The sequence below is a fragment of the Crocodylus porosus genome, unplaced genomic scaffold, assembly GCF_001723895.1.
Source record: "Crocodylus porosus isolate Cpor-Errol unplaced genomic scaffold, CroPor_comp1, whole genome shotgun sequence".
Taxonomy (NCBI): domain Eukaryota; kingdom Metazoa; phylum Chordata; order Crocodylia; family Crocodylidae; genus Crocodylus; species Crocodylus porosus.
The window spans coordinates 1,771,971-1,786,415 of NW_017728934.1; the positions used below are offsets into that span (position 1 = coordinate 1,771,971).

General features: G+C 48.0%; 1 protein-coding gene across 1 annotated transcript in view; it reads right to left on the bottom strand.

Annotated features, from left to right (window-relative positions):
• Positions 1-14,445, bottom strand: part of SLC6A17 (solute carrier family 6 member 17) — a 34,950-nt gene that overhangs the window by 13,682 nt on the left and 6,823 nt on the right. The window contains exons 2-8 of the mRNA XM_019546263.1: positions 12,969-13,126; positions 11,154-11,280; positions 10,211-10,392; positions 8,354-8,464; positions 6,468-6,709; positions 5,084-5,276; positions 2,161-2,353 (exon numbers count right to left, since the gene is read on the bottom strand). Of these exons, the coding sequence (XP_019401808.1) occupies positions 2,161-2,353; positions 5,084-5,276; positions 6,468-6,709; positions 8,354-8,464; positions 10,211-10,392; positions 11,154-11,280; positions 12,969-13,126 (1,206 nt within the window). The remainder of the gene's footprint in view (positions 1-2,160; positions 2,354-5,083; positions 5,277-6,467; positions 6,710-8,353; positions 8,465-10,210; positions 10,393-11,153; positions 11,281-12,968; positions 13,127-14,445) is intronic.

A 14,445-nucleotide genomic window follows, 5' to 3' on the forward strand; every position in this document is an offset into this window, starting at 1 on the left:
TAGAAGGAAATGAGATTGGTCAAGCAAGACCTACCTGCAACAAACCCATGCTGGCTATCCCTCAGGATGTTGGCATCGGCCAGTCCATTAAGGATGGCCTCTTTAATAAACTTTTCTAAGACCTTCCCCGGGACAGAAGTCAGGCTGATGGGCCTATAGTTTGCCAGATCCACTTTCCTCCCTTTCTTGAAGATCAGCACCACATCGGCCTTCTTCCAGTCTTCAGGCACTTCACCAGAGCACCAGGAGCTCTCAAGGATCCGTGCCAGGGGCTGGGCTATGACGCTCATCAGCTTCTTGAGTACCCTGGGGCATAGATTGTCAGGGCCGGCTGACTTGAAGGTATCCAGCTTCTCAAGGAGTCCCTTCACGAGGTCAGCATTAATGGAGGGCAGGGGATCTCCCTCACCCAGACCTCCCTGTCCCGTAGTGCGCATGGGCGTCCCATGGGACTGACGAAAGACTGACACAAAGTACCCATTTAATAGGTTGGCTTTTTCCTGGGCGTCAGTTGCCCCATCTGGTTCAGCAGGGGTCCAATGTTGCCCTTGCTTTTCCTCCAGCTCCCCACAGATATTGCCTCTAGCCCAAGAGTTGTCTGCCCCTGCCCCCACCATACACACACATTGTACTAGGTGCTGTACATATGGTGCTTGTACATGAGATGCCAGTTTAGTTCTACCTAAATTGAAACAGTGGGTTTTTAAAAACCCACTGTTTCAATTTAGGGAGAATTAAACCAGATTAAACCACTGTTGTGTATACACAAGGGTTAGGGGGCCCAATCCTTAGAGCTTACATGCCTCTCCCACAGTCAGGGGGCAGGGGGAAGAGGGGTACATGGTGGTAGGCAAAGTGGTCCCTGAGCTGTGGGGGATCCCGGTGCTTCCCTCTGCAGTGGTGACACCCCCCAGGCGGCACCTGGCCCAGGTGATTGCAGGGGGTGCCGCAGCTGTGGAGGGAGGCACTGGCCCCCTGTGCAGCTCAGGTAGGCAGGCAAGGTCCAGAAGGAAAAAGATCAGGCTCCTCGCCGCTTTTTCTTTTCCTCAGTTGAACCTGCCTGCACTAGCTGCTGCTGGGTCACACAGCCCATGTGTGACCAGGAGAAGCAGGTAAGCTCCAACACCTAGGACTGCCTAGAAATGGCTGGCTTGCCCTTGGGGCAGAGCGGCAAGGTGGCAGAAGGGTAGCTCGGTGTGCTGGCAGTGGGAGAAGGAGGCGGAGATGGTGCATGGGGTGCTGGAAGCCTGCCAAGCCCGAGCTTCCCTGAGCATGTCGGCATCCAGCGCCCTGTGCACCATTGCACTTTGTTAGGTAGCAAACTAAAACACCTCCAAGGGGTTTAATCTTGCTACATTACAAAGTCATATAAAAGCAAAATACACTGCTGATCATGCAAAAAGCAAACGCCGTTAAAGCAGTGTAAAAGGGCATTTAAGCCACTTTAAAGGCCAGTTTTGTTGCATGTGCAAAGGCCCATACATAAGAAATGGTGCTCTCCCCAAAGGGTTTATTAGAAGGCAAGGTATAAGAGGGGAAACTAAGGCACAGAGAGGGAAGGTGATTTGCCCAAGGTCATCTAGCAGGTTATTAGCAGAGCGTGGAGTAGCACCCAGGACTATCTCCAGTCCAGTTTTCTGGACATTGCATTTTCCTGCCTCTGCTTTGCTTCAGCAGTATCAAAGATGGCCAGCAGCATGTTACCAATTAAGAATTGTTCAGTACTGGGAAGGAGTGCATATGGCAGTGACAAAGTACCATCTATAAAAAAAACTCCTAAATCCAGGGGCTACTAGTTTCCTTCTCTACAGTAAATTCATTCTCCATGTAACCCTGGGCCTATAGACCTTGTGCTCCATTCTCTCTAAGCCATCCCAAAATTTAGTCTCACCCAGGTGTCACACAAGCTCCCTCAGACAGTCTATTCAGATCCATCTTCCATAATCCCGTCTTACTTCTCTTGCTGCTTTCTTCTAGTCCTCCTTATTGTATAAGTAGAAAGCCAAGGTATCCTTCTACTAAAGTTTAGTCCTGCAAGTGGAGACCCTGGGTACAACCTCTGGTCTGTCATATCTAATATCTCTTCTCAAGTCACCCTGCCCACCCTGACATGGAGCTGGGGAAACAGAGACCCCAGAGAGCACAGGAAAAAAGACTCACCTGTAAAAGCTTCCTTCCGCACCTTGAAGGTGTCAGTGATAGGGGTGCTGATGCCTGCCATGGTCCCAATCATGCTGCCCAGCCCCAGGTTGATCAGCATCAAGAAGAACATCACAGACCAGAAAGGAGATGCAGGGAAGTGAGTCATTGCTTCAGTGAAGGCGATAAAGGCCAAACCTGTTCCTTGCACTGACTGTACACAAACAGAAAAGGCAGAGTAATGTCAAATTGGAAGTAAAAACTACATCGGGAACGTGTGCGTAGTGCTTTAAAAGAAGCCTGTGTGCACACACCTGAGGCAAGTTGGGTGTTTTTTTTTAATATGTCAGGCATTGTGTATGAGGTAGTTGTATGAGATAGTTGTTCCTCAGGTTCTCAGAACAGATTAAACAGACACTTGTCTAGGATGGCTCAAATAATGATGATCCTGCCCTGAGCAGGCAGTTGCATTAGCTAACCGCTGGAGGTCCCTTTATGAGTCTATGAAAGGACATGTGGCAGAGTGGTTAAGGTGGTTTTTGGCATCCCTAAAGGATTGAATTCAAACCTTACTCTAGTTATCCTCAGTAATCCTCGCTGTGGACTTGTACAGAAAGCTCCCCCAGGAAGTAACCCAACAGTGAGCAGACTGGGGAAACAAAAGCAACTGGAGGAGATATCATGGCTCCCCCATGTGCCACTGGCTTCAGACATTAGCCTCATGAGCCACCAAAGCTTAAGACAGAACTTGGGACTTGGATGTACAAGCCTGTGCTCAAAAACAGCTAATCCTGCTCCCACACTCCCAAACCTGTGCACATATTCTCTTCTCAAAAACACCCATGCTCATGCCTTCCCAGGCATGTACACACAAGGACACTGGTTAGACTCTAAATATGCTTGGAAATGCCTGAATGAGTCTGGAAAGGATAGAGATACCCTCGGTTACCCTGTTAACATTAATGAGGATGGAATTTGCCCTGCGGCTTGTTCTGTACTGCACACAGGATTGCTCCAAACACATGCCGCATGCAGTGCACATGCGTGTCTGATGAGCGTATATGTCAAGGCAGCCACTGGAGAATTGCATACATTATGCTGGACTCCGCAGGCTCCAATAACTTCCTCTACAGAGAAGGGGGTTCACAATGAAGAGTCCCTGCAGGACCCCACTCTCCATCTGTCTCACCCACTCAATTCCCTGTCACTGTAGGAGTCTGGCAGTGCTGGCACCTTGATCCAGCCTGTTGCCCACGTGTAGCATATAACACTTCAGCTCTCTAAGGACTGAAATGCTATAACCGGTGCCTGGGCTCAGTATAAGAGGTAACTGGGTGGAATGGGTCTTGGACTACAGGGGTTGGAGTCACTGACTTAATGATCCCTTTGGCTTTCATCTCCATTAAATTAAGAAATGGGTCCTGCAGCAGAACCTATAACCTCCCAGCCTGCACTGGCTAGGTGGAGGGGCAGCGCCATTAATTTGCCCTACAGCCACAGACAAGCAGCGTTATTGTTTGACAGACTACATTACGCTAATGCCAAAGACACAGGTATGCACACACATATATACCTACACTGTCCAAACACCCTCCCTTGAGACATAGGGACTGCACTGTTATGTACTTACCTGCCCAGGTGTTCTGTGTGCACACAGAAACAGACATGTGCATATAGTACAAAGATGCCTGGTAGAGCAAGGAGCCTGTGTGATTTGATCATAGAATCACAGGGTTGGAAGGGACTGACCCATCTAAACTGACCCCCTGCAGGATTTCCTATTCCTATGCTACCCAAGACAAATACCTGTGCAGCTTCTTGAAAACCTGCAATGAAGGAGATGCCAATCTTCCCTAGGCCACTTATTCCATTGTCTTGCTGTTCCTGTTGATCTGTTCTCCCTCTTCTCTATAGCGTATTTTCAACTATTAGAAAACTGCAATCATGCCCCCACCCTCAAAACCTTTTCTCCAAACTAAACACCCCGAAGTTCTCTCAGCCTTTCCTTCTACAGCTTGCATTCAATCCCTTTATCCTCTTGGTGCCCACTTGCAGATCCTCTCCAGTTTCCACAGACATCTTAAATTGCAGGTAGTACTCTTATCTGCAGCCCATCCAGGACCAAGCCAAGTGGTACTATCACCTCCCTTGTGTCACCTGCTGCCATACTTCCATTTTGATGCAACCCCAAATTGCATCTGCATTTTTGTGACTGCATCACAAGGCTGATTCGTGTGGATTCTGTGATTCACCAAAACCCCCAGATCCCTCTCAGCGGTTCTACTAGACAGTCTGCATTTGCTATTCTGTACTGGTGTGACTGGCTTCTCTTTCCCACTTGTAGCACCTTCCACGTGTTCTTGCCGAATTGTGTGCTGTTGCCTTTAGCCCAGCTCTCCAATCTATTAAGAAGATCCTTTTGAATTCCACTTCTATCCCCCCCAAGTGTGTGCAGCCACTCCCAGTTTCCTGTTATCTGAATATTGGACCAGGAAGCTCTCTAGTCCAGCATCCAAACTGTTAATAAAAGGTTTAAACAAGACCAGGTGTAGAAGAGACCCCTGTATTACACCATTTGAATCTTCCTGCCAGCACTTCATTTATAGCTGCTCTTTTCTTCCACAGATGCATGTTCTTCTACTCAGATGTCCAAGTAACATTGTTGCATTGGCTCACCAGACAGCCTGTCACATGCACTAACCTACAGATGCATTCACCAGCACTGTATATACAGTATACAATGCTCTACTATCCGGGGGGCCAGGGCACCAACATGCCCAGGCTTTCATGCACTGGAATACACGCTGCTCCTATATAAACAGCACTGGGTGGACAGCATGAGCAGACCTGCTAGAGCTACCCAAAGCATTGTGGCTTTAGCATCCCCAGCCTCTCAGAGGCACTTCTGGTTCTAAAATTAGTGACAGTCATTTGCATTGAGCACCTTGTTGAGCTCATCTTCCAGCAAGCAGGCATCCAAGCTCAGCTCCTTGAAGTGATTCTCCTTCACCGTCATGATCACCTTGTACATCTCGCTGTAGTCCTTGGCTGTGAGATGGGAGAAGTTCACATGGGGCGGGATGAGATCATGGCTCAGGACCTTGGTGTTTAGGTAGCCCAGGATCTTCTCAGCATTCCTAAGGGAGCAAGGCCAGAGTCATGCATGAAACCCTTTATCACCACACCCTGCAGTGAGATGAGCAATGAGCACATGGTCCCATGCAGTGGGGCAGACATGGGATGCAATCACCAATCAGCCCATTGTCTTGGCCTGGCATGACACTGTGCATGGGTGGAGGGATACAGGATGCAAAATGGGAGCAAAGCAGGGCATAAGCCGAAACAGAGATGATGTACAGTAACACCTGGAATGTAGGATGCAATTTCCCATCCCGTGGGCCAGGCAAGGTGCTGTGCGCATTGGGCATGGGGTCTTCCCTCTCCTCCCACAGCTGAGGCAAGGGTCCACTTCTGCATGGTGGAGATAAGCTGCCTTGGCTACAAATTATAGAGACTATTTCCCCCCCACAGCCCCCCAACAGGGGCTGAAGCCCCACCTAGCTCCTGAACTCTAGCTCAGGCTGCAACAAGAGTCAGAACTGGCTTGTGCAGCAATCCCACAACTCTAGAACCTGGCATTGCCCCCAGCTTGCTCCCCTGGTTTATCATTTAGATGCATGTAGCTTCTTCTCCTCCACAGGCCTAGAAGTGCTGTGCACATCTTAGCAATCACAAATAGACATCACACCACTCAGATGTGAAAAGCAGCTGTTTCTGGGGTGAAGCACAGCAGCTCTTTAGCTTCCCATAGCTAAGTACCACTTTAGGACACGAAATGAAAGGGAAAACCTTCTCCAGCTGAAACTGGAGGGAGAATTTACAGTCGAGTTGGCCCAGCTGGGTTCCCCTAGGAAACTTGGACCAAGACCCTACCCTTTAGGTTCAGGTCAGAGACCTAAGGAAGGTAGGCACTCAGTTCCTATTGGGAGTCACTGGGAGTTGGGCTCCTAACTCCTTTAAAATCTAGGCTTTAAGATTCAGGTCTGTGGTCCCGTGCCTTATCTAAACCACAATGACTTCAGCTGGGCACCAACTGAGGTGAAATTTCCCATCCAGGAATGGATCAGGCTCAACACAGATGGAGCCCTCTCACCCCTGCAGTGTCACCCTCAGGGGTTGAACTAGGAGATTCTGGGTCTTAAAACCATGAGCTGCTATTGCATGTGTTAAAGGAGTTACAAGAGTCTGGGTAGGTGTCCCTGTCCTACTGAGAGGACCAGGGCTAAGAGAAGGGCCCTGGGGAGAGAGAGAGAGGAGGATACACTTACTCCACCACACATTTCTCATTCATGATGTTAGCCTTGAACCCCAGGACAGCAAAGACCACTAGGGTGGCCAGCACAGAGGTGAAGAAGTTGATGAAGGAGACAAGCACAGCATCGAAGTGGCAGTTATTGTCCTGCTTGTTGTAGCTGGAAAACGCGATGACTCCTCCAAAGCCCAAGCCTAGGGCAAAGAAGACCTGTGTGGCTGCCTCTCGCCATACCTGGGGATCCAGCATCTTGTCAAGCTGGGAATGGAGATAAACCAGTGAGTCACCTGCTTTCCCCACTGACTCAGTCTAGCAGGCTCATATCTACAAACAATCACGCCTGTCACTGCACCAAAGCAATGATCCCCTCACTAGAACAGATGGGTGGTGGTCCTACATGCTACCCAGAGCTTGGGACTCTTCCACATTGCACATGAACAGATCATTTTGCTGTGAACTAGCAGAGTGAAGGTCAGAGTTTCTTTCCTTGAAGACAGAATGACCCTTCACACCGATGCTTCAGAGTCCCTCTACAGGTCTCCCAGAGCTGAGTGTCATTGTATCCGTTTCACACATGGGGAAACTGAGGCATCAAGCAGGGAAGTAGCATCACAACCGAGCAAGTTAGGGGCAGTCCTGAGGATGAGAAGCCCCAAACCTGTGGTCCACGTGCCACATCCTTCATGGAGGGAAAGCACTTCCTAATGGTGAACAAGTATAATTAGCTCCTTTCAGAGCTGAGGGCAGCAACTCACCTAAAGTTGTTCACAAGGAGTCACTTGCAGAGACATTCTGTCCACTAGGCCACACCTCCACCAAGTTCCTTATCTTACAACACATCCCTCCAGTCTCCCTCCCCTCCATTACATGGGCACCAGCTGGCACTGCACATCCACTCAAGTGAGTGCCAATCTTCCTTGGAGGACCACTGGCTGCTGAGTGCTCCCTTCAGGATCCTTGAATGCCTGTCTCCCTACAGCGCAAGTGCTTTAAAAGTACCCTCAGCATCACTACTGCTCTGAGGTGCCCATCAGCTTGCGTAACTCGCACCCCCTGGGCACCATGTTCTACTGCTCCTAAGAGCTGGCATGCTAGGATGCAAGCCTCTGGGTGCCTTACATTAAGAGATCATAATTCATATCTTGTAAGAGCTTCACAGGCTGAGCTGATTCATCGACCTCTCAGCTTAATTAATGAATTAGCCAATTCATTAACTGATACACAGTGCCAACAGAGGGTTATGCACCAGCCAGTTTCCAGCCTCCTGGCATCTTAGAATGAAGCCCATAGCTAGCTACCAACACCAGCAGAACTGACAAGTGCTGTAGGTCCTGGGCAGCAGTGCCACCTTGATCCAAGCAGTCAGCCCCCAAAGTATCCCATGCTTGAACCTGGCAGCTCCTCTAGCTGCATCCCCTCACCCCAGTGAAGGTACAGTCAGGTCCAACTGCATCAGGTAGGGGTGGCCTATGGGTTCCTGATGAGCTTCAGTGTGGGCCTTATTTTGATACCAATCTTCAGTAGGAGTGTATGTATGTGTAGGGGGTTATCTAAGCAAGGCTGCAGTACTGCTGCTTTTTAGTATGAAGTGTGTGCATGTGCGTGCACATGCATGCATTTACACCAGTTGGGAGGGAAGGGGGACACAACAATGACTGCCAGCATGTAGGTGTGACTGGCAGCTGCTATGCCTGTGTGTAGGCATGACTGCACATGTACACGTGTGCATCAGTGTGTGCCTGCCAATAATTTTCTCCAGCAGCAGCCAGCTTCCTCCTGCAAAATAAAGCAGGAGGCTGAAAAAATCTGTTGAGATCAAATCCACCTCCTCCCCCGTTGGCAATTTGAGGGACACTGGGCAATGTCTATGTCTGATCAGGGCAATGGGGGATGGGAATTTACCTTTGGAGTGAACATATGCAAGATCCCATCTATGGCTCCCCTCAGCAGCAGTCCCCGCACCAAGAAGCAAACCAGCACCACGTAAGGGAAGAGGGAGCTAAAGTACATCACCTAGGAGAGAAAAGAACCAGCATAACCAGCGCCTGTACACAACTCCGGTGCCCCACACTGGTGCTCAGACAGCCCCTACCCTCCACTCCCCTCTGCACAGGCACTACACGAGGAAAAAAAAGGAGAAGGGGAGCCAATGCTGCCCCAAAGAGGAACTATTTGCCCTTCTAAGCCTACACTGAACATGACTCACCACTAGCAGCTGCTGTGCTGCTAGGGGGCATATCTCCATCCCTTGGTATTCTCTATCACTAGCAGGGAGGAACAGAACCCTTCCACCGCAGGAGATTTGAACTCAGCATCTTCAGCTGTCACAGGAGCTATGGGAGAGCCTTCACTAGCATTTAGCAGTAGCAAGTGGTTATATTCTACCTGGGCCAGATGCTGCATGTTGGTCACTGTTGCCCTCTATTCTCTTCCTGTGCTACAGTGCCACAGTACATGCCATGCAGCTCAGACTGACTTCCTGGGAATCCGGGGTGCCTTTCTATTACTCGCATGCAGAGCCAGATTAATGCATGGGCAAACTAGGCACATGCCTAGGGCCCTAAGTGAAGAAGAGGCCCAGTTGTGCTTATTTTACATATTATAATTATTGAGTGAAAAAAAAAAAAAAAAAGGTAATATACACGTTTCCTCTTCAGCCAGAAGCCCAAGAGTTTGTTTGCCTAGGGCCCAAAGGGTTAAGCCAGCCCTGCTCACATAAACGTGTATTAATGGAGCCCAGGGAGCATACTTAATCTGAGCATGGACTTGTCTCTGCTGCTGCTCTGCTTTCCATCCCCACTCTCTACAGATCACCTGCTGCCTCTTGGTAGTGCATGGGTGGCAGCCTGGGGCGTCACTGCCCAATGGCACCTGTGCACATACCAAATGCTGCATGGCAGACTGACAGACAGAACAAGTTTCAACTCCCCAGGGGGCACTTTCCCCTTTGGAACTGGCTCCTGTATTTCACTCACCCTCTGTGTGCTGAAGGCCTATTATGCAAATATTAATAGCATCCAAATGTTGTTCATATCTTTCTCCCCAAACCTCTTGGCCATCTCTGGCTTGTGGCTGGCACCCATTAAGTCCCTTTGCTACCGCATAACGCTCTAGGATACTGCTGCAGCTTCCTCAGAATGGCAGTTCCTTAGCAAAACCAAGGGCAACAAGCTGAAAAGGTCAAATTTCTGTCTCTGGCCTAACAAGACTCAGCTGCCAACATCAGGCCTGTCAGTTGTCCAGATACTTCGCCTGACTTTCCAAGGTGCAGAGTCTCCCTAGTGCCTCCAGGAGTCAGCAGGAGCTCTCCATGCTCAGTACCTCCAAATACTTGCGTGCCTCTGTTAAAGCACTCAGAGCCTGACTTCTCAACATGGCTGCAGAAGACAGCCTCCTCATCACCCCTCGGGGATCAGCAGCAGGCACTAAGGCCAGCTGTAATGGTTACATCAATGATGTGGCATGCCCAGTAGTGATGGAGAAACCTCCTACCTCCAGGCAGAATGCAAAAGCCTAGGCTGCCACATCCTCACTGCTCTTATTACCTGAGCCAGGTAAATTATAGCTAGCTCAGGGACTACACCTGTAACACTTCCATTTTTCTGTGTAGGCCTGTCCCATGCTATTTTAACTAGGCTTCTCTTGCCCAGACACTCCCATCTATAATGGAAAGGTCTCCTGATATCCTTGATGTTTGTGACCTCACCTCAGCCAGGGGCAGGAGGAGTCTTCTTTTGTGGCATTAGTGCCAACACTCACCTTCCCTGAAGACTGGATTCCTTTAATCATGGCCAAGCACACGATACTCCAGGCTGTCAACAGGCACAGAGTCATCTTCCAGTTAAGCCCCCCACTTTCTGAGATGGAGTTGGAGATGTCCAGGGCCTCCCGGTACCAGAAGTAAGTGGTAGCTGAGCTCTTTTCACATTCTGCCTCCACAACTGAAACAAATAAGAGTCACAGGAGCTTGGTTGGGTTTGCTGGAGACTTACCCAGAATCTTATGAGGCAGCACATCATTAATAGTTTCTAGGTTTCATAGTTTCTAGGGTCGGAAGGAACCTGTTCATCAAGTCTGACACCCAGGTCTGTCTAAGTTACAGTGCAAGATCCATGGACTGCAGAAAAGGCAAATGTCACTTCAGAGCTCAGGGAATTGGATCTTTAGTAGGGAATATGGAGATGTTGTCAACTGAAAAGAAGACATTAAATAAATGGTGCAATTTACGCTTCCCATAAAATAGTCACAGATGTACCGAAGAAGTGTAGAGACGGTAGTAAATGCTCTATTAGCTTAGCCAGAATCTTTATTGAGCTCTTAGGAACTAGTCAAACAAATGCTTTAAATATACTTCCCAGCTGTTGAATCCATATGCAATCCTGACAGCACAGATCCAACACCAGGCGCTGCTTTAGTGCAATCAGGTGACACTGGCACCTGGAAACAAGGAGTCCCCAGAGAAAGCCAAGTCCCAAGAGCAATATGGCAAGCATCTCACACAAGGGCACATGACAGTGGATGCAAAACAGCCCTAACCTGGTGCATCCCCACTGCACGACAGCTATCAGCTATGAAACCTACCCACAACCCTGGAAACACTTTTCCAGATGTGGTGCCACCTCCCAGCAGCTGCGACCATCTGCAAACCTAGATGCTATTGTCCCAGTAATGGTCAAGCTGGAGCAACAAAGGAATTACTTACTGGCCATTGTGCCATTGTTAATGATGGGGCACTCACTCCAGGGCAGGGGATACTGAAAGGATTTAAAGAAGTAGAAGATGCTCCATCCAATGATCACGTTGTAATAGAGACCAACAAAAAGACAGACCTGGGAAAGGGAGAATAACATGATGTTTAGATCCCACATGATGCACCCACCAGACAGACTTCACACCGTGCAGGAAACCCTTGAGCTAAGAAAGCAGCTTGCATCACAGGTCATGGTAATCAGGGTCAGAGCCACAGTTCCTTGACTGTGAAAGGCTTCCACGGCTTTGTCCAGGCCCTTGTCCTGAATTTTTATGGAAAGCAAATGTGCAGCTCGAGTTGCCAGCTCTTCAGTCAGAGCAGACCCCAATGGTTGGAGCTGAAAACTAGAGAAATCTATATTAAGGAAAAAGGTGCAAATAGTCAACTGTAAGGGTAAGGAATCATGAAAGCAACTCAGCATCATTGGCCATGTTTAAATAAGACCAGATGTTATTTTCTTGAGGGAGAGATTCTAGTTTATCAAGAATTAATTCAGGGAAGTCTTATAGCTTGTGTTCTGGAGGAGTCCAGACCAGATGCTCACTACTGTCCCTTCTGGCATTATAATCCATGAATTGCACTTTCCTTGGGAGCATCTGCAGCTTGTGCTGCACAGACGCATTATGTATTTGTTGTATCATTTACTTTGACACAGCCACGCGGGCATAGCTGGGTTCCAAATTACTGTATTTGCTAAGTGTGTACATACATGCAAAGCCTGGCTACATGCACATTGGTACTCCAACACAGTTTGGGTGGTTTCTAATGCATGAAACACACTAAGTGTGACCAGAGGGCTCACAACTCAGTTAAAGACTCATCCTTTTTTTTTTTTTTCCTGTGAGCTACAATATACTATCCAGCCTGAGAACAGTAGCCTCCCCACTTGACCCATGTAACTAAGAGGCACAGCACTACTTGGAGGGATTCCTAGAGTATCTTCTTAAATTTCTCATGTACTTAGATGAAATTCATTGCTTCTTTCTTTTCTAACTGGCTCGGCGACTGTGCTGTTGTCTCACCAACTGAGAGCAAAAGGCGGGTTTGTTAAGCAGTGGGATCCTTCTGAGGAATTTGCTCAGCTGGTCACTTATAATCACATTGCTGAATCACATGTAAAACCCACTGAGCAGCACAAGGCATGTGCATCCCATCCTGTTCCTGACACACAGAGTATGAGGAATCTGTTAGGAAGCCTGACCTTTTGGGTGGAGTTTCAGAGGCTCAAACCTTTAACTTCAGGACCGAGCTAGGCAAATAACAGCTTTTTTGAACCAGAGCATTTGGTTTTTTACAAGTTCCAATTCCTTCCCCTTTAGATATGTTAGCAAACAGAAACAAAGAGAGGATTAAAAAAACAGCAACACAACAAAAAAACCAAAATCAAAACCAACCATCATTCGATCACACCAGTATTCCTGCCCAGAGCAGGGGGGTGGACTTGATGATCTTTCAAGGTCCTTTCCAGCCCTTAACTTCTATGAGTTTTCAATTAGCAAAACCAGGTGTTTCACTTGACCACAGGTTTCTTATTTCTTCAAGTGGATTTAGGGGGTTGTTTGATTTGCTAAAAATTGTAAAGATTTTGACATTTCTAAGGGAAAGGAAAACCATGTCCCTTTAACCTTCCATTTCAACTGAAGATTGGCCTGTTGTTTCTCCAGTTACGCTATAGCTGGAAAACAATCTTTGCATCTGGCACGGCCCCTAGAAAAGACCTCCCCCTGCATGTGCCTGAGGGGACACTCCTGTAAGCAATAAACTCACTAGACAGCTGGCAAATCCAATGCCCCCCAGACAGGGGCAGACGTAGTTCCACACTCCAATGCTGCCCCGGCGGATTCTCTGACCCACAGCCAGCTCCAGGAAGAAGAGAGGGAGCCCAATGATGATAAGCAGCACTAGGTACGGGACCATATAGGCACCTGAGAGGAGAGAGAAGGTCAGTTAGAGGTGGGATATCTGCCACTGCTCTGAAAAGGCAGAGGTCCTTCCTACAGGGGAGAAGAAACAAACCAGTCTGAGCCATAATGTCTCAGCAGCTACTTATTCATTATAACCCCAAACCACAGGAGTCTCCCACACATGTGCAGAGGAAGCACAGGCTCAGAGAAAGCACCATAGACACACACACCTATACAGGAACACAACACAGTACCTGTGTAAATGCATAAGTTGCAGTCCTACATAACTACATTCATACCGAAAGGAGGAGGGGGAGATATGGCAACACACACACGCAGATAACTAAAGATACAACATGGAGAGGCTTCCACAGGCACACATACACAGATGCCTGCATGATACACACATTCACTTCAATCTCCTGGATACAAAAAAAACAAAAAAAAAAACAAACAAACCAATCATGGACTAAATATAAACATTGGATTTATGACACATTATAACCTGCCTGACACCTGACTCCCCAGGTACCTCTCCACTATTTAACTGCTACATTCATCCCTCTTCCCCACCACCCAACCTGTCTCTGACCCACTGACTCCTCTATTTTCAGCTGACCCACTGACTCCTCAATCTTCATCAACTGCCTGTCTTGCATGCATACCAGCCCAGCCTCTGGTTTCTTTACTATTCCTTCCATCCAGGAAGAGCACACATCAACTGCATAGGCTCTCTCAGCCTGACGAAGGGTTTTTAAATCTGAAAGCTTGCTAAAAATAAATAAATTAAATTTCCCCAACTATCTAATAAAAGGTAACAGATTCATCCAGAGAACCTGGCCGGCGGCCAACACAGAACACGCACAGGTGTCTGTAGAGATACATATACATAATGATGCACATACAGATACACACATGCTCACTCCAAGTTTCCTTTCTAGCTACAAGGACACACACACAACCACACCCTGCAGCGACTACATAGATTCATACACATGGAAGATGCAAACGCATAACGAAATGCTTTCAGATGTATATCACATTTTCAGGTTCCTTCCTAGCTCCATGCTTGTACAAAACACACACATCTATACACACAAATACTTACAGACAAACATACCTTCAAAAACACATAGGCTACAAGCAGACATCACATTTGTCTCAGGATAAACTGTTTCATCCTGGGACAAACTGCAATCATTCAGATGTCCATGTCTATTGTCCTGGGATAAATCCTAAAAAGATTTATGAGATAAAAAGTACTAACAATTTACCCAAGGACATCAGAAAGTGCATCTGATTGCTTACCCATTGCATCACCAACTCAATGACTGAAAAGC